The sequence below is a fragment of the Equus asinus genome, chromosome 24 (genome assembly GCF_041296235.1).
Source record: "Equus asinus isolate D_3611 breed Donkey chromosome 24, EquAss-T2T_v2, whole genome shotgun sequence".
Classification (NCBI taxonomy): domain Eukaryota; kingdom Metazoa; phylum Chordata; class Mammalia; order Perissodactyla; family Equidae; genus Equus; species Equus asinus.
This window is the reverse complement of record NC_091813.1, coordinates 27,584,465-27,611,620: the sequence shown is the minus strand read 5'-3', so window position 1 is coordinate 27,611,620 and position 27,156 is coordinate 27,584,465. Positions and strand designations below refer to the sequence as shown.

The 27,156-nt window shown below is 46.3% G+C and overlaps 1 protein-coding gene across 2 annotated transcripts in view; it reads left to right on the top strand.

Moving 5' to 3' along the window:
* The window catches only part of GABRR1 (gamma-aminobutyric acid type A receptor subunit rho1), a 53,992-nt gene that overhangs the window by 9,656 nt on the left and 17,180 nt on the right, over positions 1-27,156 (top strand). For both annotated transcript variants that reach the window (XM_070496764.1, XM_070496763.1), the window contains exons 2-6: positions 13,976-14,082; positions 15,565-15,632; positions 16,733-16,956; positions 24,312-24,394; positions 26,974-27,114. In XM_070496764.1, the coding sequence (XP_070352865.1) occupies positions 13,976-14,082; positions 15,565-15,632; positions 16,733-16,956; positions 24,312-24,394; positions 26,974-27,114 (623 nt within the window). The remainder of the gene's footprint in view (positions 1-13,975; positions 14,083-15,564; positions 15,633-16,732; positions 16,957-24,311; positions 24,395-26,973; positions 27,115-27,156) is intronic.

The window sequence follows — 27,156 nt, the reverse complement described above, 5'->3', positions numbered from 1 at the left end:
TCTGCGAATTCTCAAGCAATCAACGGGACCTTTAATGAGTGAGAATGATTCTGTTAGTTCTAATTATTTCTGCTTTATTTGTGGATCCCTTTTAAAATCTTTTAAAAGAAAACAAAGCAGCTTTCTTCAGGCTGTGTGGCTAGAAGGATCATTAGATTGTCCCCTACTAGTAAATCGGGAGGGGGCAGGGATGGCCCCGCCTGCAGACCAGCCACTTGCCCGTTGTCAATGCAGTACGTGCCGCCCTGGCCGTACCAGCCTGTAAAGAGGGGGCTTAGAACCAGACTGTCCCTTCGGCACTCAGGCTCGCTCAGGCGGCTCTGATGACAGCACTGGTAATGTAAGGGCACACCTGCACCCTTGTTGCCCGACATTCATCAATAAAATAGGACATTTGGAGAAAACCTAATCCAGCTGTCCCTCTTCACTGACGAGGAAACGCAGGCAGTGAGGGCATTCTTGACTCTCTGTTCTTCATCAGTCCTAGGTCCCAACTGAGCTTCAGCTTTCTTTATCTGTGGATGTAAATATGAACAGAGGTCAGAAATATCAATTAATATGAAAAGAAATCCAGCTTTCTGGAGTTTGGGACTGGTGAGGGGGCTGGGTGTCTGGCTCCTCCATGCCCCGTCCTGGGTTTGAGAAAGCCCTCCCCACATAGGCTCCTGAACAGCCAGCTATGGCTCTCTGCACTCATTTCAAGCTTTTTTTGCAACATCAGAAAGCTGGGAGCTGAAATAGCCGGTGGCTGTGGTGAGTCCTGGGCACCGAGAGAGGCTGCTGTGCGCACGCCATATGCCCTGTTTCTGTCAGAATCACAAGTTGCTTGGGCAGACAATGGAATTCGGAGCTGTGCAGCCATAGAGATGATCTGAACCAAAGATGCTCATGAGGATTAAAAGCAACAACAGCAACAAACTCTATTGGTTTTCATCAAAAACTTCTCAGTTTCCCTCCTAAGCCAGAGTTAAGAGTGGCAACCTATAGGTAAATACGAATGATGAAGAGAAGTCCCAGGTAGCGGAATCGATTTTCCTTAAAAAAATTACTTAAAAGAATTTTCATTTTTTTGCTATGAAAGACATGTATGACCATTATTTAAACTTTTAAAAAATGGGAAAAAAGTTTAAAAAACACGCAAAAATCACCCATAATCCCCAAACCCAGAAATAACCTTATCAACATTTTCGTGTATTTTCTTCCAGTCTTTTTTTTCTAAGCATATATTGAATATTAATGAGTTTGAGATTATTCTATGCGTATAGTTTTGTCACCTTATTGTATTTAATATGATTTTGTCTGCTTGTATACTTACTTAAAGTCTGTATCGTTGTCATTTGAATGGCTCTGTTATAGTGCATAATATGCATAATCATGCACAATGTACCACCAGTTATGTAGTTTCCTTTATTTTATGGACATTTAGTTGCTTCCTTTATTATTATAAACATTATGCATTAATATCTTTGTACATAAGAATAGTTGTCTAAATACACTATTATTTAATTGGGATACAGTCCTGGACATGTGCTGGGTCAAATGACACAGGTGCACTTAAACCTCCAGATGTATTTGACCAAATCACTTTCCAGAATGGTGGACCCAACTTAGACCCCCATCAGCCACCTTGTTTCATTTTTATGTCACCTGAACTTTTAAAGTGCTCACTTAATTTCATTCAGACTCTAAAGTTATAAGCTGCTGGTGATTTGTATCCAGGCTTCTGTTCATGGTTTATACGCGTAAAATGGGAAGCAAGGTGAATACATGCAGGCGGGGGGCGAGGCGCGAGCCTGAAGGTGAGCGCCTTCAAGTTTGCCCTTCACCTGCCTGCCTCTAGTCTCTGTCCTGGCAAGTAACTCATATGTTTCTCCCAAGATCTCCTTGGGGGGCACATCCAGGTGGGACCCCCCCTTCACAAATCATGCTGAGTAAAGATCAGAATGCCAGGGCATTCGGCAATGTCTCTAGAACGAATCAATATTTATGGTCTCTACCTCCACCCTAGAAGAATGGATTTATAACCTGTCTACACCACAGGCCCCTGGACAAATGCCAGCTCATGCTCTGGGATGGCAAACTGAACCTACCAGAAGCTGCAAGTGCCATTATCATGCTTGCTTTGTCATGCTAAAGAATTCAAATTTATTCTGAAAGCAAAGAGGATGTGAATAGTTTCATCTGATTTTCGCTTTGGGGAGATCACACTGGTGGCAGTATGGTGGAAGAATGGGAAGGGAATAGAGGGGAGACAGAGAAGGTAATCCACAGTCGAAACCTTACACCAGATGAGAGACAGTGAGAGCCTGAACTGGGATGCTGGTGGCACGAACAGGGATAGCAGAGGTGGGTCTGAGAGCTTTAAGGAGATAGAATTGTCAGAACTAGATTGGGTGAAGTCTAGCAGGTGTTTGAATTGCACGACTGGGTGGAGGGTGGTGCCAGGGAAAGGAGAGCAGAAGGAGGAGTAGGTTTGGGGGAAAAGATAGTGAGTTGAGTATGAGCATGTGGACCTGGGTGTGTTTGCAAGATACCAAGAGATACTAGTTGTCTGGTCAGCAGGAAGGCCTATAGGTCTGCAACTCAGGAGGGAAATTTGGCCTGGAGATGTAGCTTTAAAGGGAATCCTTATAGATGGTAGTGAATAAGATGACCCAAAGTCAGCAGGTAGCATGAAACAAGAATAGGATCAAGGACAGAAGCTTGCAGAAGAGCAACATTTAAGGAGAGGATAGAGGAAGAGAGTGGGGAGAAGGAAGCTAGAAACGAGAGACCAGAGTAATGGGTGTACAACTGGAATAGAGAAGTGTCAAAGATGCTAAGACAGCCTTTGTTGGACTGTTATCAAATGCATGTTATAGGGCCAGCACCACACTGGGCAACGAGTGCTTCATCAATGACTGAATCAGATACAGGCTCTGCCCTCAAGAGGCTCACAGAATAGAGAGGAACTCCAGTGAGGTTCAAGCGTTTCCAGAAGGAAGGAGTCATCAGTAGGGTCAGATCATACACAGGTCTAAATCACTTAGGCAGAGGGCTGAGAAGTGAGCCCTAGATACAGCAGAGAAGAGCCATTAACACGCTCAGCAAGAAGAGACAAGTGGCAGTGGGTTGAAGAGGAGAGGAGAAATGGAGTGACTATCGCTAACTCTTAAAAGAAACTTGGCAGTGAATTGAAAGACTGAGAGAGAGGGACAGGCAAGAGCTTTTAGGCTGGAGGAAACTTCAGCAGGTTCAAATGATGACAGCTGGAAGCCGGGAGAAAGGCAGTCATGATGCCTGAGACGTTGCTGTCGATCCTTGTCCTGACAAAGCGGGAGCTGTTGGATGATGGACTGGCTCTCTGCCTGCCCTCACCACCTTGGAATTAGATTTCCCCTTAAGTTAGTAGTGTTCTCTTTTCATCTTGTCCCTCATTCTCCAGCAGTTTCCTGGAACTTTCGAGTCTCCACTCTGTGCTTCTTGTTCTCGTCTAATTGTGACCTGCCACTCATCCTTATGATTTCCTGAGGTCTCTGCCTGTGCTGCTCCCTGTGCTCGTGACATCCTTCTCTTTTCTCTTTCTCTGGCTTAGTTCTTGCCCTCCTCCAATATGTAGCAGAGATGTCACCCTCTCTGAGGAGCATTCCTTGGCTCTCCTCCACTCCCTGCCTCTCAAGTCTCAAGCAGGCGACTTACCTCTGAGCTTCCACAGCCCAGCCCCGATCTATCCTTCCCAGAGGACAGCTCCTTCAGCATTATCTCCTCTTCCCCATCCATCTCAGCTTCTAGACCATGAGCCCCTTGAGGGCTGTTTAGTCTGCTTGGGCTGCCATGACAAAAAACTGGGTGGCTTAAACAAGAGATATTTATTTTCTCACAGGTCTGGAGACTAGAAGTCCGTGATGAAGGTGCTGGCAAATTTGGTTTTTGGTGAAGACTCTTTTCTTGGCTTGTAGGCAGCCCCCTTCTCACTGTGTCCTCAAATGGCCTTTCCTCTGTGCTCATGGGCGAGGGTGGGAGGGAGGTCTGATGTCTCATCTTCTTATGAGGACACTAGTCTTATTGGATCAGGGCCCCACCCTCATGACCTCATTTAACCTTATTACCTCCCTGCAGGCCCTGTCTCCAAATATAGTGGCACTGGGGGTCAGGGCTTCAACACACCAATTCGGGGGGACATAGTTCAGCCTAAAACAAGGGTTCAACATTTATCCTTATCTCCCCAAGTTCAAGTACAATATCTGATACATGGTAGATGCTCACTATGTGCCCATGAACATTTTAGACTCTCAATAAATGTCTTTTGAGTGGAATTCCCATTGCTGATTAAATATATCAGCTGTTACAAAAACAAAACTGAAACATATAAGCAAACAAAGCGTATGTTCGTCCAGGAGATAGCCTGCAGTGCATTTGGAATGTGAAGTTGCCTAGTGAAGTTAAAGTTCCCCAGCCCCCACCTCTGGCCTCTCACCTGGGAAATGGAGCAGGAGACCAGGCCTGGAACAGGGGGTCGAAAGGCTCACAAGGGGATGGAATGTCACAGTAATCACCACTTACAGCCCCTTGTTTGCAGTAGATTTCTTTACTGAAGTGGTTTACGGGATTGGAGGGGGCTCAGATTGGGTGCCAGTCAGACCTCACTGTGAATCCCAGGGTGGCCACAAACCAGCTGTAAACCTTGGGTAGGCTTCTTGATCTTTCTGTGCTTCAGTTTCCTATAAAGTGAGGGAATAATACTAACTTTACAGGATCGCTATTAGGATTAAGCAAGAAGGTGTTAGTTTGAACCACATGAAATGACTGACCTTCAACTGTTTTTGACCTACAAAAACATCTTCATATGGTTCAGCCTGAATTTTGTATTCATCAATATGACTTTCTGTTTTCATTTTATGATGGTGAGAGGAGAGCACAGAAAGTCGAGAAATGACGGATGTGGAACTCTGAGGGTATGTTGCATGACCCTGGCACAAGTTTTGTACCTTTTGGGGCCTTTCTCTTCTCATCTTTAAAATGAGAGGATCTCTGGGGCTGGCCCAGTGGTGTAGCAGTTAAGTTTGCACGCTCCATTTTGGTGGCCTGGGGTTCGCCGGTTCGGATCCCGGGTGTGGACCTATGCACTACTTATCGAGCCCTGCTGTGGCAGGCGTCCCACATATAAAGTAGAGGAAGCTGGGCACGGATGTTAGCTCAGGGCCAGTCTTCTTCAGCAAAAAAAGAGGAGAATTGGCAGCAGATGTTAGCTCAACGCTAATCTTCCTCAAAAACGAAAGAAAGAAAGACAATGAGAGGATTTCTAAGGTCCTTGAAATTCTGATATTCTGTAGAAATTATTTGATTAGCGTCTGTCACCTGCACTGAACTGTCAGCATCTCAAGGGAAGGAGGGAGATCTACTCCCCTCACCATTGCCTTCCCAGCCCTGAGCACAGTGCCTGGAGCATAGCGTGGTCAATACATATTTGTTGGATGAAAGAATGAAGTACAGAAATAGCAAGGGTTAGGATTCACTCATTTATTCACGCCCAACATTTCTTGAGCATCTACCATCTGGTCGCTAAACAAAGGTTGCTCATAAAGGGGGTGGTGTTGGAATCAGAGACAGATAGATATCTACAAGTTAGAAAGGAATATGTTCTAATCATAAATGAGAAAGATACAACCGGAGAATTCTGATCAAAAGAATAGGTGGGGTTTAGGAGAACTTTAAATTTTAAAAAGTAACCCAGTGCCTACAAAAGAGAAGGCATGGGGAATTTATGCTCTGACAAATGCACAAGAAAAAACGAATGATCTGGGTGGAGATGTTACCTGAGATGCAGGAGGACAGATACGCTCTTGCAGTGCCCTTTTGTCCACCGGGGAGACGAGGAGCAGGCCAGGTCCATGTGTTAGGGACCCACCAGGTTGGTGGGAACAGGAGTCAGTCATGGTGGCAAGAGGAAGCTTTGATCAGATGACCCTGAGGTAGGTCCCACCCACACCACACACAGCCCCTGCTGTCTTTTAGTTCAGGCATCTCGGGTCTCCCACAGGTGTACGGACCTCAGGCATTATGGAGTGTTCACACTCTGCATTAGTCAGGGTTCTCCAGAGAGATAGAACCAATAGGATGTGTTTAATATGTGTCTGTCTACCTATATGATGCTACATGTATATGGCATAACATATCATAGTGTAATAAACATTGTGTTTTTATACAGAGAGAGAAACAAGGAGAGAGTCGGAGATAAGGGGCTCACGGGAATTGGCTCATGTGATTATGGGGGCTACCAAGTCTGAAACCGACAGGACAGGACAGGCCTGCAGGCCAGAACTTCCAGCAGGAGCTGAGGTTGCCGCTCAGGTCTGAAGGCAGTCTGGGAGCAGAATTCCCTCTCGCTCAGAGGACTTCAGTCTTTTCTCTTAAGGCCTTCAACTGACTGGATGAGACTTACCCACATTATGAAGCGTAATCTGCTTTATTTAAAGTCTTCTGGTTTGTCAATCGCATTAAAAAAAAAATACCTTCACAGGGGTCCGGCCTGGTTGTGTAGTGGTTAAGTTTGCACACTGCTTTGGCGGACCAGGGCGTTCACACATTTGGATCTGGGGCGTGGACCTAGCACTGCTTGTCAAGCCATGCTGTGGTGGTGTCCCACATAAAATAGAGGAAGATTGGCACAGATGTTAGCCCAGGGCCAATCTTCCTCACATGCATGAAAATAAATTGAAAAAAAAAAAAAACCTTCACAGCAACGTCTAGGCTGGTGTTTAACCAAAAATTGGGTACCATGGCCTAGTGAAGTTGACATATAAAATTATGCATCACACGTTCTTAGAAGCAGTAGTTTGAAAAGCAGATTATTGGTTACCCCAAAATGCACTTAGTAAGGAATCAAAGGTAATGAACTGTTTATTCCCGAGGAAAAATACAGAACACTTACTCATTATGTGGAAAAATGCACAGCCTCTATAGCAATTCAAGAAATGTAATATAAATAACATTATGGTAACATCCTTATGAAAAATTAAAATAAAAAGTAAGCACACACACACACTCACTCACACACCCCAGTGCTGGTGGATCTGTGTGGAAACCAAAACCATCTTTGTGGGGCTGTGTCAGTGGACTGACCCTTTCCACACCATCCGCCAACAGGACTGGAGCTATAAAGTACCTCCAGCATCTTAGGGATGATACCTTCTGGAATAGACTTGAAAGATCTCAAAGGTACCCCGTGGCCCAAACCTTTATTTCAAAGCAGAAGAAACAGACTTGGAGAGAGGAGAAATGTGCCCGGTTCTCTCATCGGTCAGGAAAGCTGGGGCTTGAGGCAGCGTGCCGGCTTCTTAAACCACTGGGGGCCTTCCCCGCTGCACCAGGTCATTGTCTGAAAGAACTGTACAGAAGAACAGTGTGCACAAATGCACAGCAGCATCACTCATGGCAGAAAACCTAGAGACTGGCCCGGTGTTCAGACTTAGGTAAGCAGCAGAGCAAACTCGGCTGGTCTGGCCCGGGCCTCCTCTCCAGCCTCCCTTCATTCATCTCACCCCCTCGGCCACACTGGCTCTTGCTGCTTGTTGAACACACTGAGCAAGTCCCACTTCATGGCCTTCGTCCTTGCAGTGCCTCTGCCTGGAGCACTGTTTTCCGGCTTGTTCTCTCATTTTCTTCAGGCCTCTGCTTGACTGTCACCCTCTCAGGGAAGCGTTCCCTGGCCACCTATATAGAACAACAACCTCAGCACCCACTCCGTAATCCCTTACGCTGCTTGCCATCAACGCCCTGAATTTCTGTTCCCATAGGGTAAGATGGGGCCCTGATGTGTGTCCGTGAGGATTTCCTCTGGAGTTCTGGCTTGGGCACGAGCAGTTACAGGCATCACCAAGAATCCATCACCAAAGCTCCTAAGCCAGAGGGCACAGTGGTGGGAAGACAGGCTCCAAATAGCAAGAAGGCCTGGCTTTGGGACTGGGCATTACCACTTTCTCATTCCATGACTTTGGACAAGTCACTGGGCGTCCTCAAGTCTGTTTCTTCTGGAGGGTGGAGTCAACTATGTCTGTCGCCTCAGGGTTACTGTAAGAATTGTGTGAACAAGTGTGTGTCAAAGTGCTTTGACTACTGTAAAGCTCAGTAAACCCATAAAGATTCTGGGCCTCCCTTATGCCATTCTATGATGGGCACAGACAGGAAATGCCTGTGCAGACCCTCATCCACCAGGAGCCCCTTAGGGCTTGTCTCTGCTTTGAGGAAGCTACACAGGGCACACCACCTGGCCACACTCCCCTGATCTGCCAACCTGGAGGCCCCACCCAGGGAGAGGAGATCAGTTGAGGACGTCTTGCTCCACCTCAGCTAACACTCGTTTAATGCTATTGACATGATGGGACGCGGTAATGTTCCTAAGTTGTCTTTGTAATGAAAGTTCTAGAACATGCCAGGAATCAACCTGGAGCTTAACTTCAGCAGTTTCCACGATACTCTTTTTTTTCTTCTTTGTGAATATCAAGGAAGCGTTTTCCCATCTCCAGTTTTCTGGCCTCACTCCTGTTGTCCAAGTTTTCTCTGCTGTGAGATCCTTAAGTTTTTTGAGCCATAATTCATCTGGGGCTGGAGGTTTGAGTTCCATTAAAAAAATGAAAACAGAGATTCTCAACATTGACTGAGAAAGGCTGAAAGCTGTTGACAGCTGGGTCCCACCCTTGGTCTGGGGTGTGGCCAGTGAGTTTTTAACCTCCTTGGGTGAGCCCAATGTGCAGTCAATGCTCAGAAACACAAGTAAGATTATCTCATGCTATCATTTTCACTATGCTGGGCAGCAACTAATTCTTTTCACTCTTCGCTTCCCAGTTTGAAGGCCATTCTCTCTAATGGAGAATATCAAAGTAAAATTGTATTCTGTTAGCAGAATCTCAGGCTTATTGTAACTGTTTGTTAACATTGCCCCGTGTTCTCCAGTATATTTCCTTCTACTGACTCTCCTGGCTCAGAGCACAACTTTAAAGAACTCTGCTTGTCTTGAGCACCTTTCCTGAGTCTCATCTCTTGGCATCTATGGCACATTTCCTATGGGCCCATTCAACTCTTGGGAATACACCCTTGGGTTTGTGCTTCTCCATCTGTATTTTGTACATGTTTTTGTAAAATCTGAGCTCTGCACGTTGCTAGGAGCTGGGGGTGCAGAGATGTACAAGATAGAGTCGCTCCTTCACAGAGCTAGCAGTGAAGTGAGAGAGATGGTCAGAAAGCTGCTGCTGCATAGGATGGTGCCCATTCTGATGAAGACATGTGAAGAAGAGAAGCATTGACTTCAGAGGGAAGGAGGGAAGCCCAGGACTTCTTCCAGGAGGGGTTGATATTTGATCTGGGAGTACAAGGTGTTGTCTGGGTAGGAAGGGGTGTGAAGGTTGGTGGAAAGGACCTTCTACACAGATGAGACAGCTGGAGCAAAGGCATAGAGGTGTCATTGGCAGCTGCAAGAAGTAGGGGACAGAGTGGGAGGTGAGGCCGGGAGGAGCTTTACTGGGGGCCTCATGTGCCCAGCTTCTATGATTTTACTTTGAGGGGAAGGGGTTTCTGAGGAGAAGTGGCATGATTGTGGTTTTCATCCCAGGGTGTTGATGTGATGGTTGGATTGGAGAAGGGTGAGACCAGAGGCAAGGAAGCCTAGGGACCCCCTTGTGAGAAATGATGATACGTAAGGCAGCAGGAGTGGGGATGGAGGGGCCGGGATGGGGGGAGAAATTTAGAAGAGCAGGCTCATCCAGGACTGGCTGACTGACTGGTGCGGGCAGGGCCCCAGCTGGCCTATTCAGGGTCTTTCTGTGCATTAGAAAAGTACACCCCAATGAGCAGGTACACTTCCAAGCAGCGGAGCGAGGGCTAGACACTGCCCCTGCTGACCATCGATTGTGATGGCCTGTAGCCCAAAGAGAAGCTCTCTCTCCAGTCTTAGCTCTTCTGCACTTCTGGGACCCACTCCTACAGAGCTCAAACCTGCCTCCACTCCACTTTGCTGCAGATGACATAATCCCTATGCATCAGTCCTGATGTGTCCCTGTGCATCAGTCAAGTCCTGGTAGAAAATAGCATTGCACTCAAAAGGGCTTAACCAATAATTGAATAAAAGGCCTCCTTGCAGAGCAGGGTAGGATTCAGGGAACCAACCAGGCATGCTGATGCCCCCTAAAACTAGGCGGAACAGGAAGTCATGACTACCCATAGGGTTGAAGGGAAAATCGTGTTATTGGGGCTGATTGAAGATACTGGGATTATCCGTAATCACAGAGCAATGCAGGCATTGCTAGTCCCTGGCATCGAAGCAGGGAGAGAAGGATGATAAACACCTGCTCTTTCAGCTCCTGCCGGGGCCCATTTGGCTGAAGCCATAAGCCAGAGGGCAGGGATGCCCAAGTGATACAGTCTACCTGGCAGTGCATTACTCCACTAGCAACAATTTCACGGTAGATCCAAGGTAAGACTGGCACCAATTTCAGGCCTCGGTCGACTAGTAGGGGAGATATTTTAGGTCAGATCTCTTCAAAGCAGGCCTTCTAAGTAATTAATCCTCCAATCCCTGCTTCTGTGCGTAATGGGAAAATGCTCATCAAAGGGCTAAATTAATGCATTGAAGTTTCACAGATTTTCTTTTATTTCATAATTTTTCTTTCGCATTTTATTCTGGTTAGATTTGAAGCAAATCTGGCAGATGAGTTGCTTTGTTGATTTGAGTAGCTGGATCGTTAGTGCTGTGGAGCGGATTCTGACTCCTAGGACCCTGTGTACAGCAGAGCAGAACCCTGCCCATCTTTTTGCGCTATCCTCTTGCCTTCCGGCGCTGTATCAGACAATGCTCCACTGCTACTCATAGGGTTTTCTTGGACAATTTTTTCAGGAGTGGGTGGCCAGGTCCTTCTTCCCGGTCTGTCTAATCTGGAAGTTCCTCTGAAACCTGTCCACCACGGGTGACCCTGCTGGTATTTGAAATACCAGTGGCATAGCTTTCAGTATCACAGCAACAAGCAGCCACCACTGTTTGACAACTGACAGATGAGTGGTGGGGATCCCTGACCAGAAACGAACCTGGGCCAGGGTGGTGAGAGCACCGAATCTTAACCACTGGGCCACCAGGGCTGGTTAAATAGACTGTTTCTAGAACATCTTCAGTTTTAAAATTTTTTATTTTGGTGAGGAAGATTTGCCCTGAGCTAACATCTGTTGCCACTCCTCCTCTTCTTTTTGTTTGAGGAAGATTGTCTCTCAGCTAACATCTCTGCCAATCTTCCTCTTGCTTTTTGTGTGTGGGATGCCTCCACAGGATGGCTGATGAGTAGAGTATGTCTGTGCCTAGGATCCGAACCCATGAACCCGGGCCACCGAGCAGAGCATGAGAACTTTAACCACTTGGCCATGGAGCCGGCTGGAACATCTTCATTTTTAATTTTCAAAGTAGGTATCAAAGACAGACCAAAAGTACACAAAGATGTCCACCAGCAAGGCAAGCATGGCTATAGGCGCATGCACACCATTCTAAAGCTGGCTCTTCCCCACGACTCAGCTGTAGTGATTTTCACCAGTGCCCCCAGCCCTGGCCAAGGAGCAGGAAGCAAAGGGTTGGGGACAAGAGAAAGGAGGAGCTGAGAAGGAGAAGATGCAGGGGGCTCCCAGCTCCGCTCGATGAGACAGAAGATGCAGGCAGCACCAGACCATCTTTCCTCCTCTTAAAGTCCCCGGCTTCTTCCTCACTTACATCCTAAGCGGCGCAGCTTGGTGCTGATTCAGGGTTCAAATTCTTTCCCTGGGCCGCTTCCTTTGTTGCCAGCACACTAATTTTCTTCCTTTAGAAGGAAACTTCCTTGCCAGCTCAGTAACGAAATGGCTCTTTCCATTTGTGTACCACTTTAGAGGCTGAACAGTGTGTCCACGTACATTACCTCATTTACTGCTGGCACCTGTGTCAGGTCACAGAGCTTTACCTTCAATTAGGAAACTGAGTTGAGGAAACTGAGTCTCGGGGAAGCAAGATTCCCAAAGGCACAGCAGACAGTTTCCCGGTAGAGGTCAGAGCCCTGTCTTCCTGTCTCCCAGTCATGTTTTCTCCCCCAAAGACCAAGGGTTTCTTCAGGAAAAATGATAGCAAAGGACTTAAAGGTACACTGAGCTAGTGACAAGGGAGGGAAGTGTGCGTATTGAGGATAAAAGGTGTCAGGACAGTGGTTCTCAAAGTGCTGTGTCCAGACCAGTGGCATCAGTAGCATCTGGGAACTTGTTAGAGATGCGAATTCTTGGCCCTCAGCTCAGACCTACTGAATCGGAAACTTCAGGGGGAAAGGGAGGTTGAGGAATCTAGGTTTGATGAGCCCCCCAGGAGATGCTGAGGCACGCCAAAGTTTGGGAACCACTGCATCCAGGGGAAAGAAAGTGTGTGTGGTACCCTGGAGAGAACACATGGCTGGTGTTAGCATAAGGGGGAGCTGGGAAGGTAGGTAGTTGTTTCTGTGGATTCTAGAGATGGTGCTGACGGGTACATGAACTGTTCAAGTCCATTGCAGCACTGTTTACAATAGCTAAAGACTGGGAGCAACTCAATGGCCATCGTTATAGGACTGGTCACTTGAATTATGGTACATCCATGTGATGGAACACTGTGTAGTGTAAAAAAGAATAAGAGGCTTGGGATACTTTGATATGGTAAAAAAATCCAAGATATATTTAAATAAAGAAAAAAGAAAAAGTTCAAGAGTTTGTATGTTAATTTTGCATAGAAAAAATGAGACTGTCTATGACAACATGGATGAATCTTGAGGGCATTATGCTAAGTGAAATAAGTCAGACAGAGAAAGACAAATCCTGTATGAGCTCACTTATATGTGGAATCTAAAAAAACCCAAACACATGGAAAAAGAGAAGAGACTGGTGGTTCCAGATGCGTGGTGGGGGAGGGGTAAAATGGGTGCAGGGGTCAAAAAGTACAAACTTCCACTTATAAGTGAGTCCTGGGGATGTAATGTAGCTGACAATATCGTATTGTATGTTTGAAAGCTACTAAGAGCGTAGATCTTAAAAGTTGTCATCACAGAGAAAAATTTGTAACTATGTGTGGTGAAGGATGTTAACTAAACTTATTGTGGTGATCATTTCACAGTATATACATATATCAAAGCATCATAATGTACACCTCTAAACTAATACAATGCTATATAGTCAATAAAACCGGAAAAAATAGGAGAACTAAGAATATACACTCGTATTTACTTGGACTTACAAGAAACTCTAGGTAGACCAGAAACCAGTAAGAGAGGTACCCGTGGATTGGGGATTGGAGTGGATGAGGCGAAGGTGGGAGGCCAACTTTTCACTGCTTTTCCTTTTTTTAAAATTGTTGAACCTTGAAAATATATTACCTATCTAGAAAAAGTAAAGATAAATAAAAATGGCCCTAGGTGCAATTCAGAAGCAGAAGCACAAGAGGCTGCCTTGCAGGCAGCCAGGAGGGTGGGCGTTTCCAGGGGCGAGTCCATCTTCACTCCACAGGATTGGCCAACAGCAGTCAAGGGCGCCAGGCTCAGGCCACACCCACCGCCCTCCTCTCCAGCTCAAACCCTCCCAGAACGGCTGAGCAGCTCTGAGGGAGTTTGGACTTATTAATAAGGCTGGGATCAGCAGTTCTCAGCCTTGGTTACACACTAAAATCATCTGGGAAAATGATCTTTAAAATACCAATTTCCAGGCCTCACTGTCAGACCACCCAAATCCGAATCTGTAGGTGGGGCCTCAGAGAAACGGTTTTTAAAGGTCCTCAGTGGTAGTTCTAAAGCGCAGTCTTGGACCTTCTGGGTCAGTTCACTTATCCAGGATGCTGGAGAAAGGGGGATGGATACCCAGTATCTTAAAAGAAGAAATAACACATCCCAACAACCCTGTCCAGATCAAGTCTGAACACAAGTAGTTTTCAACTGGTTTAGTTGGAATATGCGATCCACCTGTTTTTCCTCCTCGGCAGCCCAATTCTGAAACGAAGCCCTGACATCACCAAATCGCCACTGACAAAGTCAGAGCAGCTTCTGAGGATAGATGACCACGATTTCAGCATGAGGCCTGGCTTTGGAGGTACGAGACGTGCACTCTCGGGGATTGTCTTCTTTCTTCGGGTCCATCTGTCTGTCTGCAGGCAGAAATAAAGCCCAGGGCCCTCCCAGCTTTGCTCTCCCCTGATCAAGTCGGCCCCAGTTGTGCTTGGTGGATGAGACACTGAACTGGCACCATCCTCCCAGCATCTGCCCTGCCCAGCCCTGCCCCGCACTCTGCTGAACACATACACAGGCGGGGCGTGCTGGGCGGGGGCCAGGCTAGGCCAGCTGAGCCGTCCTCGGGCCACTGCTCCCGACAAGGAGGGCTCACAGTCAGTGAGGCCAGCAGCTGGCTGTGGGAAGGGCGAGGGGAGGATGGGGCAGCTGTGGCCCCAAGCTGCCTCCTGCAAACGCTCTGAAATAACAACCTTGGACTAAATTTCTTCTCCTCTGGGAGCTGGCAGACGGAACTCTGGGTTCATATCTGAGGGCAGAGTGTGGTCTGCTGTGTTTAATTCAATGGAAATAGCTTGAGAAAATAATGATTTCTCAGAGAGGGATGCCAAAGCCCTTTGAAGCTTAGCCTGTAGCTGCTGGATTTCAGTCATCTTGCTGTCAAATAGGGTTTTTGTCCTTATGGGATTGTTTTTTTCCTGGAAAAAAATATTTATTTTAGACATCATTCTTATGCCTTTTATTTCTTCCAGTCATGCTTGCCCAAAGAATAAACAGGTTCTAGGAGTGGGTCTCTGTGCAGTCCATAATCTGCTGCTATTGGATCCAAACCTACCTTTTCACTCCCTGATGGTCCAAGTGTGTTCCGTGCCTGCCCCAAATGCCTGAAGGCAAAGAGGAAAAGGGCCGCCATTTACTCCTTTTCTGGTGCTCTTTTTTCTCTTTATGAATATTAACTATTTATGGCCTAGAAATGCCCAAAGAATCTAATGTTTTCAAGGCCCCCCCTGGTGCGTCACATCCCCCCGGAAGCTACTCCATCACCCAGCAAAGATGCAGATCTGTGGATCTGGAAAACGCTCTGAATACGACTTTGGTTCTGGGTGCCTATCTGCCGAGCGAAGCCTTTCTCACAGCCAGACAGAGACACTGGCTCCCAAGATGCCAGGTGCAAAATTAGGAGGTAAACATAAAAAATAAACTGTGACCTCTGCTAAGGAGCACCTCCTCAGATCAGACCCAGCTCGGCCCTAGGTATTCATCGTGTCTTTAGATGAGCCTGTGTAGCCGAAGAGGAACACTCTATCTTAACCTGACTGTTTCAGAACCACCTGGATGACCCAGACCCTCAATTTTTTTTTTCTTTACCTTTGCTGGAATATTCCATGGAGCCAGCCCATGATTCCACCCTGTTATCTCTGGTTTGACTTCAGCTTGGCATGTGGGAATCCCAAACCTTAAATGAAAAGACACTGAGGTTCCGGGGGAAACGTCCCTTGTGCCTGTCTCTCCCATGGTAAAAGTTCAAGTAAAAGAAATCAATGCTCTTGCCATGCGCTGTCCCCAGGCCCGGCCATTCCTGTGGGTGTGGACGTGCAGGTGGAGAGCTTGGACAGCATCTCAGAGGTCGACATGGTAAGTGCTGCTCTGACCAGGGGGATTCACACTGGGCCTGCGCCAGGCCAGGAGGGCTGCACACCCGAATTCACTGGGCCTCACAACTCCCCGGCGGTGGGAATGCCCATCCCCTTTTCACAGACGGCTCAGGGAGGTTGGGACCCTTGCCGAAAGCTATGCAATTGGTATGAATCAGAGCCAGATGACAAACTTGGTCTCCCCCCTCCAGCGACCAGGCTCTGACCGCTGGGATGTGTCCTCTGCACGAAGGCTCTCAAACATAAACAGCAGGGTCCAAGGTGACAACTGACAGGGAGCCAGACACTTCCTACTGCTGAAGATTCAGTGTCTGCTTGTGGAAATGCAGAAGAAGCAGAAGTGTCCGGTTTTTTTCTGTTAGTGGCTTCAGATAAAAAATGGACTATTCTACAACTTGATTTACAGTACTTTTTAGGGGCTTCCCTTAGTTTAGGGTCCCCAGGAAGCAGACCTGAGACGAGCATTTCAGCACAAGCAGTTTATTTGGGAGATGATCCCAGGAAACACAAGAAGAAAGTGGGAGGTGGGACAGGGAGGAAAGGAAGCTAAAGGGTCATGCCACCAAAACCAGTTCTACACGACACTCAGTCCCTTTGGGGTACTCCAGGAGGCAGCGAAGAGCATGCTGCAGGGTTACCCCAGTCGGGAGGCAAGGGAGCCGGGGGGCTCATCCACCCGCCGACAGCCCTCCCCACCCTGACTCTGGTTGAGGGCTGCTTCCAGAGGCGTTGTCTCTCTGGCATTTCTGGCTTGCCCTGTGTGTGTGTGTGTGTGTGCGCGCTGGGGAGCCCTCAGGCGGAGGGTGACAAGTGCTGGCGGTAGCAGCCTTCTCAGTGCGGGGCGAATGCCAGGGGCCAGGGTGGGGCCCAGGGCCACCTCTCTGTGGAGGCCTCTGCTGTGCTCCTCCCTTGCAGGGTCCTCTTCCTCCTACCTCAGCAAACCTCAGGGACTAGAAGCAACACCTCCCTTGGCTCAGTTCCGTTCCCAGCCAGGTGATGGCTCCACACGTGTCCAGAATGTCCTGCTGTCACCCAGTGGGTTCAGCGTGTGTGGTTCCCCTCTCTGTCCTCCGCCCCCAGGACTTCACGATGACCCTCTACCTGAGGCACTACTGGAAGGACGAGAGGCTGTCCTTCCCGAGCACCAACAACCTCAGCATGACATTTGACGGACGGCTGGTGAAGAAGATTTGGGTCCCCGACATGTTTTTCGTGCACTCCAAGCGCTCCTTCATCCACGACACCACCACGGACAACGTCATGCTGCGGGTGCAGCCCGACGGGAAGGTGCTGTACAGCCTCAGGTGAGGCCCTTCTCGGCCCCTGCTGGGCCTGTTTCCTCAGAGTTCTCTTGCCCGAAGCCTGGGAAGAAAGGTAAATTGTTTGTCTCAGTTGAGAATATCCTTGGTTCCACAGCAGCAATTTTGCCTTTGCCTTTGAATGGATAGCTTCTAACTTTTCAGGAGCTGCCAACTTTTCAACATAAAGGAAAACTAACTTGACACATGAGCAAGAACTTTTAAAGAATTACTCAGTCTTGAAAATACATCTGGGGAAATTTCTCATGCTGATATTGATTATTTATGCCCTATCCTGTAGGTTATATTTCAATTTTAAAAGTTTTATTTCTCTAGTAGGAGTCAGAGAAAGAGACAATGTATTCTTCTCAAAGACTTGCCTCCCTCGACCTCTCTGATTCCCATTTTAGAACTTGGGTTAAAAAAAGATTCTTTGACTTCATCTGGCCAGCCACAGACGTGTTTTCTCTGTCTTCTCACCATAGGGTCCTACTTGAGAAACTATGGGGACTATGGGCTACTTGACAATTTTAACTGGTATTTTGAGCATCACTTTTAAAACATGAAGGATTAAATCGTCTCTTCTCACGAGCTCATATGCCTTAGAAATGTCTAATTGCTTATTACACACTGACCTGGAGAAGGTTTCCTTCTCCAGGCCCCACACAGGCACCGCAGCGTGGCTCTCACTGCACGCCCACTTTAGAGACTTGAGGGGCCCGCCTCCCCCTGGGAGGGCGTGTGGAGATGAGCTACAGGCTTTCACAGAGAGGGAACTCAGCCACTCGCTGTGACTGACTCCTCCTGTGCTGTGCTCATGGTTCACTTCAGTTTTACAGACTTTGTTTTGTCGAAGATGAATCCACACACCGATGTTCAAGTAGGGGTGCTGGTATGGTGGCACAGTGTGTCTTTAGAGTCAGAGATGGTGGTGTTGAAGCTGAATTTCTGTCCCCATACCCCAAAGGAATATTTATAATGATCCCTCACTACTCACCTTGGCTTGGAACCTAAGCAATTAGGTACAAGACTCAGAGTGGGGTTGTGGGGTTTTCCTCTCCTTGGCTTGAAGTGCCTCCTCTCATGGAGGCACGCAGGTGGGTCAGGATGTGCAATCTCTTCCCCAGGCCATGTTGGGTTGGTTCTCCCGGGAGTACTCCCATCTGAGGTAGGCTGTCAAGGCATCTTAAGTCTCAAAAACCACCAACAAAACAGCACAATCCGACAGCATGGCCAGGAATGCAGAAGGCTAGACCATAACGTACCTGAACATGGTGTGCTAGTAAATGTTTAACAACTTGTTGTCTGGGGGAAAATTATGCCTGCGTAGGGGTACATAAGTTTATTATAAACATTACTGATGCAAATAGAGTACATGGCTTACAAATCAAATAAAATATACAATACTTTTTATCATAAATTCCATACACATGTAACTTCAGCATGATTTTCTATTTCTTGTAAAATCCCACTATTATTTTTCCCAGTTTTATTGAGATATAATTGACATATAACTCATTATGTTTTATAATCCTATTGCCAACAATAGTTATACAAAATCAGACTATGAGTAAATGTTTGCAAGCCTTTGCTTGCTTACATGATTGACAAGTGAGTGCAGAGCTAATAAATGTTGGTTGATATTTTTGTTTACGTTAATAAGACAAAAAAGCGAAATAACAAAGAACTAGGTAGGAACTTCATTCATCCATCAAAGACATAGCAATGTCTTTGCTGAATTGGATAATGGCTTTCAAATACTGGAAGACTATTTCCTCAATTTTTTGTACTATTTGCATATAATGACGGTAGACATAACACACTTTTAGGTTTAATCTGCCTCCATAAGTCTAGGCAATAGACAAAACAGTAAATCAAGCCCTGGTTTGTAGCATTTGATGATTTCTGTAGTGTAAATACTCCTAATCATGGCTGATTTTAAGCCACCAACCTGATGTCGCTGGAAGTGGAGCTGGGAAGACATGTGATAGCGCACCGTTGTTCGGTGCACTTCTGTGTTGCTTGACAACGGGACTATGTTCTGAGAACTGCGTCGTTAGGCAATTTCATCAGTGTACGAACATCATAGACTGTTCTGTAAGGGAACAAAATCTGCCACCCCAAAATGTGTCTCTTTAACATGAGAATCATTTTAGGCTGATGGTTTTTAAGAAACAAAACACGCAAAAAGTTTTTCTTATTAGCTTCCCCTTAAGGGCCTAAAAGAATTCAGATGAAAGAAGCTGTCTTGGGAAGCGAGCTATCACCTTAGCATAACATGAATGAGGTGGGAGACAGGCGAGAACCTAGTGCTTTTGCCTGTTTGCTTGGCTCCCCTCTGTGTGGCCAAACACCTGTTTTCCAAACATTTGCTCCTTTTCACTACCTGTGAATTGCCTTCCTTCCCTTTGACGTCCCTGACTCTCCCCACACCCAACATCTTCTTTTGTCTTTAGCCGAGACGGTATTTAAGCTGAGAGCTTCAGCCACTGTGGTGAGTTACTTGGTTTTCCTGGGTTTCTTCCATGTATACATGTTACTAAGCATTTGTTTATTTTTCTCCTGTTAATCTGTCTCATGTCAAATTAATTCTTGGACCAGCTAGAAGAAACTAGAAGGGTAGAGGAAAATTTCTCCCTCCCCTACAGTGCTTACACAAACCTAGATGGTACAGCCTACTACACACCTAGGCTGTATGATACTAATCTTATGGGACCACCATTGTATATGCATTCCATCTTTGATCGAAACTTTCTTAGGCAGTGCATGACTGTATTTCCACCATATAAATATAATAGATGTAAATAACTTCAGGAGTACAGATAATAGTGAAATAATTAGGAAGTGATGAATTTTGAGCATTTATTACTTTTGTTCTTAATGTAATTTAATTTTAAGTTTATATACAATCCTGCATTGCCTAAGAGAAAGGACGTGTTCTGAGAAATGCGTTGTTAGAGGATTTCATTGTTGTATGAACATCATAGAGTGTTCTTAAGCAAACCTAAATGGTATAGCCTACTACACACCTAGCCTATATGGTACTGATCTCATGGGACCACCGTGATATATGTGGTCTGTCATTGTTATGGGGTGCATGACTGTAATTTAATTTTTTAATTTTTATTTTTTTCTGAGGAAGATTAGCCCTGAGCTAACATCCATGCCAATCTTCCTCTATTTTGTATGTGGGTGGCCACCACAGCATGCCCACCAATGAGTGTTGTAGGTCTGCGCCCAGGAACTGAACATGGGCCACCAAAGCAGAGTGTGCCAAACTTAACCACTAGGCCACGGGGTTGGCCCCTGTAATTTGATTTTTAATAATGACTGTGTTTAACAATCGGTTTGCAAACTTCCTGGAAATCCAGCAATCAGTTCTCAGGAGCCAGTAGGTCTACTCCAGGAAGCCAGTGGATATGACCACAAGAGGCAGAACAGAGGAAACAAGAGAGCGGAAAACCTCCTGTGTGTTCAGAGTCAAAGTCATCAGTGAGCCTCCTTGTGCCTAAAAACATGATTTTATTTTTCATTGCAAATAAAATCACGGGTTTGTTTGATTTAAGAGAAAAAAAAGATGCCTAGGTTACTGAGGACTATCACTCTGAGATTTATTTTGGGGAAAACGTGGAATAGCTGGGTATCATCAACCCTGTCAACAACAGGTTAATTCCTAAGTACATGCTAATATACGTCCTCCTACCTCGTCCACGCTCATTGATTCACTGAACAGAATGAATTTTTATTAAGAGCTTTCTGAGTGGCCCCAGAGTTGTGCAGATGAAAGCCCTGCCAGGTCCTGTCTTAAGCTCTGGGGACATCAAGATGAATGATATAAGGTCACTGCCCTTGGAATGATTGCAGGCTAGTTGAGGAGACAGACACGGAACCAAGTGATTAGAACGCAAATAGAGGGATGGACGTCATGCAGTGGGTTGAGGAGCAGGGAGCGACGGTAACAGGATGGTTAGATCGAAGTTTCCTAGACACCAACCTACGATAAAAAGTGAAATTCACAAATGAGATGCTCCATCACGCTAGGTAGATTTTATGAAGGAAATGTTGAAAAACCAATTTCATGGTTCTTAAACTCCCAGACCACTTCAAGATATGAAAGAATCAATGATTGTGGGGGGAAGAAAAGATTTGTGAGATTTTTGTTGGGAGGGAATTGTGGGCCTGCCATAAGTGGGCCTGCACTGGCACCATTTGGAGAGCTTGGTATGTGTGTTTTGGGGCCTACAGTTTGGAGACACTGTGCAGTTGGAGGTTGAGAGAAGAGCTATCTAACTGCCTAGGGGCAGAGCCAGGAGAAGTTTTGGCTGTGGTGGGATCAGCCTGCATGCCCAGGATTGTTGGGAATAGTTAAGAGTGTGTAGAATGGAGGTGGGTAACCAAGAGCTGGGGTGAGGAGTTGCTGCTGGAGAAGGGAGATGCCCAGCAGTGGTTATGAAGAACCCAGGAAAGAAAGCATCAGCTTCACCCACGTGGCAAGACCAGAGAGCGTGAAGCCACCTACCAGACAACTGTCCTGCCCCAGCCCAACCCCCCTCACCGCCCCCATCCACCCACATCCACCATGCAAGAGGTAATCAGAGACGGGCAGAAACTGAGCACTCAAATGCCAACTCTGTACCTTAGTTGGGGAGGGGGAGCAGAAGTCTTAATTTAAATGAAGTTTGAAGTGTTGATTAATATCTCAGACCAAAATTATTTTAATTTCTGAATTGAGATATGTTTTGTTACTTATGAGGGTTTTGACTGTCTATAACATGACAGTAGGGAGAAAAATCATAGGACCTGCCAAGTTTTTCTGTTCAAGACGAGGGAAGATCCTCCCAATGAAGCATTTTAAAGGGACTTGGGGGAACAAACATAAACATGGGCCAGATTACACGACAAACTGTGGTGTTCAATGTGCCGGTCACAGTGTAATAGTATTGACAGGGTGCAAACACCAGTCTGATGATGTCTAGGATTCTAGAAACATCTGTTCCTGTACCAAGTGATACAAGGAGAAGAGCTATTCAATTTTTTGGTCCACAGCAAAAACTTCCTGCATTTGACATTTCATGTTCCCAAAGTTATCTCCAAGTGTCCCCAAACTTAGTTCCTAGTTTCTTTCTTGCTGGTGATGTACTCATAGAAATGGACACCCACCCAATAGATGTCAAGTCAGCTGCCAGCCTGACCTCCTCCCCCACCCACACACACCCTGTTTATCAGGATTTCCAGGGCAGATAAGACCCCCAGCTGCTAACGACACAGAGTCCCTCCCAGAACACCGCCATTGCACAGTCAAATGGAATGGGGAAAATAAGGCAAATATTTGCATAATTCAGTTTTAAGAAAGCTCTTTTCCTTGAAATTTCCATTTAAATTAAAAGCGATTTTTTTCTTTTTGGCCATGAATTATCCGGATAATTTCCACAACTTACACATGGCCAGTTTTCTGTGGTTGAAGGAAAAATAGTATGTTCAACACCAGCCAATGACTGTTAATCATATTCTGCCATGAGATTCCCCACTGGATGGGAGATCTTTCATCTATGACTAGTGATCTGTATTTGTTGATTCTTTGATGCAGAAGCCTATTTTCCTGTGTAAACTCTGAAACAAAACCATTAGATGCCAGCAAGTGCTTGCATGTTTGTAAGATAAGATCTGTCAGTGTTTTTCTATTACTATGATCTCCATGGAATTATCCAGTAAAACACCTGTGCCTGTTACCGCCAAAAAAAGGGGGTTCTTCTACTTGTCGCAAGACAAGCCAATAGTCAAGAGGGAAGGTGGTAGGAGAGAAAGGTCATTTATTATGCAATAAGCTAGCAAATTGGAAGATGGGCTAATGTCCATAAGATCCATCTCACAGAGCAAAGACTACAGGCCAGTTATATAGGGAGTGGTCTCTGTGTGGGGCAGACATCTGGTCTTAGTTCCTGATAATCTTTTACTGAATATGCATCAGAGAGTGGAGCAACACCCTATACCCTGATTTAGTTTAAAGATAATAAGAACAAGATCTTTAATATGTATAGTAAAGATTACTGCTTATGTTAGTGGCACCAACAACTCCCCACTGTCAGTTGTAACCCAGCATGATCACATGCCAGTAATGGGAACAGAGTTGTTGTCTGTCTGGCTACTTCCTGCTGAATGGGGTTGGTGTAGGGGGATCATCAAATGAAACTGTGTCACTCGTGTATTGCCACCGTTGCTCTTGAGAGGGAGATGTTGAGTCACTGATGCAGACAGTTTAGAGATTAGTTTAGAAACACATTTTTTTTTTTGAGGAAGATTAGCCCTGAGCTAACTACTGCCAATCCTCCTCTTTTTGCTGAGGAAGACTGGCCCTGAGCTAACCATCCATGCCTATCTTCCTCTACGTTATATGTGGAACGCCTACTACAGCATGGCTTTTGCCAAGCGGTGCCATGTATGCACCCGGGATCCGAACTGGCTAGCCCCAGGCCACCGAGAAGTGGAACATGCGAACTTAACCACTGTGCCACTGGGCCGACCCCTAGAAACACATTTAATCTCCAATTTAATTATAATGAATAGCCAGAGTCGTCACACCAGATCTTTCAGTTGTCATTGATGTGGCTATCAGCATAGACTCTCTGCCCAGGGGTCATCACATTCCAAAGGAACTCAAAAGAGCAAAGTTATGGACTTATTGCAGCTGGGAGGGGCCATAAAATCTACACAGCAGATGGATCCCCTGGAGGGTGCATATCCAACTGGGTCAGTTAATCAGAGGTCATTCAAAGTTACAGCATGGTTTCTTTTCTACAATATGGCTTCCCTTATGTCAACTTTGTGTTGAGCTGGTATCATACCCACTAGTAGACATTATCAATATACAAATATCAACGTTGTAAAAAGAGAAAAGTGCTGAGTTTGGCAACTGGCCTAAGTGCTTCATTAATATTATTTCTGAAACATTGTACACAAACACTGAATATCAATAATATCAATAAAAATAGAAGAACTTGAATTTATCCAAAACTGGAGCACAATATACGCTCCTACGGTTTCTTTTAAGAAGCCATATTGTATGAGTTTTTATTTCGCATTGTTATATCAATTGAGACCATTACTTCTTTAAAATGCTTGAATGTGGCAGGGGTTGGGGAGACATTCTGTTCACCTCACACTGACCCTGGAGTTAAGCATGAAACTAAGAGGACTCCCAACGGTATCACTCACTAGCTACTTATCCAGTCCTGACATATTGCGTATGAATTACAAGAAGGAGGCCATTATATTGGAAGGAAGCAGAGGCCTTTTCTGCTTGTTTTATCATTTTGCACTTGTCTTCTGCAGCCTCTGAAAGCTTGGATTTTGTCTGTTTCTAGGGTGACAGTGACTGCGATGTGCAACATGGACTTCAGCCGATTTCCCCTGGACACACAAACGTGCTCGCTTGAAATTGAAAGCTGTGAGTAGGCTTGTGCCCGGACATGAGCACACAGCTCCTATGTGATTCTAAACACCGCTAAGTCTCGGGAGCAGGAACAGATGTGCTCCTCATTCATGACTATGCTTTTAAAGTGACTTTTTGTTTATTTATTTTTTATTTTATTTATTTATTTGGTGGGGAAGATTGGCCCTGAGCTAACATCTGTTGCCAATCTTCCTCTTCTTGCTTGAGGAAGACTGTTGCTGAGCTAACATCTGTGCCAATCTTCCTCTATTATGTATGTGGGATGCCACCACAGCATGGCTTGATGAGTGGTGCATAGGTCGGCACCTGGGATCCAAACCTGTGAACCCTGAGCCACCAAGGTGGAGCACGTGCAAAGTGGCACTGTGCCACTGGGCCGGCCCCATAAAGTGACTTTTTAGGTTGAAGCTAAGTCTAGGGTAATTTTTAAAATCAGGAACAAATTTGGGACTAGAACCTTCTGTTTCCATAAGCCCCTTTTAATGCTCTATGGCAATAGTTTTCAACTTCGTTCTGTGGAAGCTGGAGATTCAGGGAAACTGCTTGGGAGTAGAGGGCTCGGCAAATCTGGGTCTCCTTCTGAGTCCCTGGGCCACCACTCACACACAGTCCATCCATTTTTAATCTGTTTCATTGCTCTTTGGAATAACATTTCTGTTGAAGAAAAGATTTCCTGGCAAAAACAAGCTTGGCAACAATTGCTTGGGGGGACTATTGACTGTGAGCGCTGGAGGTGGCTGAGATGCTCAGGCACAGTGGAGGGACCTCAGGAACCTTAACACACGAAGTCCTGGAAGAGTTACAGGCCAGGCTCCAGGAAGCCTAAGACAGAGGCAGCATCAAGGACCAGCTGCTTCTATCTCTAACTCTCTAAGCACCTGCTTCATTCTTTAATCTCTGCCAAAATGCTTCCTCTGATGGGCGTAGTCTGGACTCCCCCATAACTTTGGCTCATACACTCCTCCTGAACCAGCACGCGCCCGCTGGCCAGCGCCAAAGTCCTAGTGAGGAATCTCATTGGCTCAGGGCACCTCTGTAAGCCTGTCTGGGCTTATGCGATGGGTCAGGCGTCCCCTGGCTCCAACTATCCAGGGTGGAGGAGTGCAATGTTGATCCCACACATAGCAGGGGCCAAACGGACAGCTCCATGGGGGCTGAATGTGGGAAAAGAGTGTCCTAAAACCCAAGACCAAGGGAGTGACCACCACTGCACAGTGGCTTTGCACCTGCTCTGTCATTTAATCCTCATGAGATCCCTGTGAGAAGGTTGTTATCTCCATTATACAAAGAAGGGATGGAACTTGCCTGAGGACATGGCGCTAAGAAGGTCTAAGCTTTGTTGGCTCCAGAACCTTGTTTTCCCCACCACACCCAGGCAGCTCCACCCAGAATGTAGCTTCTTGCAGGTTGTGTCCGTCACGGTGCCACCAGAAAAGCAGAACCATAGGAGATATATAGTAAGAGATTTAGTGCCAGGAACTGGCTTATGAGAGCGTCCGAGTTGGTGAGGCAAGTCCAACATCAGCAGGGCAGGCCATCAGGAAGGGCAGACTGGGAACTCCTGGGCAGGGGCTGACTCCGCTGTCCACAGGCAGAAGTTCTGCCTGGGGGAGACATCAGGTCTGATCTTAAGGTCTTTCAATTGGATCTGGCCCACTCAGATTATCCTGGATCTTACTTAAAGTGATCTACTTAAAGTGAACTAGTTGTAGATGTCACATCTACACAGCAACAGCTAGATTAGTGTTTGATTGAATAACTGAGTACTATCGCCTAGCCAAGTGCACACATGAAACCGACCATCACACAGGTCAAGGGTTCGAAATAGAATAAAAGAAAGGAATAGAATAGAGCATCAGGGAGCCCCAGAAAGAACTGTTCACACAGGAGCAGATGGGACCAGCAACCCGTTAGGTGTTACTTCAGCTCTGCCCAGGCCGCTGTAGGTTTGCTCAGCTGGAGGAAGCAGTGTGCACCTAAAATGGGAGGGAGTGGGGAGATGGTAGCTCCAGAGGGAGCAATCCTCGCAGCGAATGACTTTCATTTTACCCTAGATAGGAGCAACAGGAGGCCAACAGAGGAGGGACCTGTTCTACTCCGCCCTTTATGGGTCGTTTCTTGCTGGAATGCAGCCTTATTACCTGAGTGGTTTAAAGGTATTTGCCATCAATGATGTGTCAGTACACTTTGAAAGAAGAAAGGAAAGGGTTAAATTACTCCCATTTAGAAGGCTGAACCATATAAAATTTTGCAGCTGTTTAACCATTTCTAATCTACAAAATGGCCATTTCGCTTGGTTTACCCTAATAAATGGCAGGCAAAACGGTGAGCCCTTTTGCAGAAATTATGAGCATTTAGTCTTGAGAGCTTTGCTCTGATGACTTCTGGAAGACTGGGGAGAATTCGATTTGTCTTTGTGAATTTTGTTTTGCTTTGTTTCCACTGTGGTTTGTTTATTCCAGCTATCTTATTACAATCCCAGTAGTGTGTGTGGGAGATTGGGGGCAGCGTCCACAGACAGGCCTGTCTTCCCACCGCTGCATGCCTGATGCTGCTGTCTCCTGTCTTTGCAGATGCCTACACAGAAGATGACCTCATGCTGTACTGGAAAAAAGGCAACGACTCCTTAAAGACAGATGAGCGGATCTCGCTCTCCCAGTTCCTCATTCAAGAGTTCCACACCACCACTAAACTCGCTTTCTACAGCAGCACAGGTGGGCGTCAGGGGGCTCTGGCCCGCTGGGGTGGGTCACATC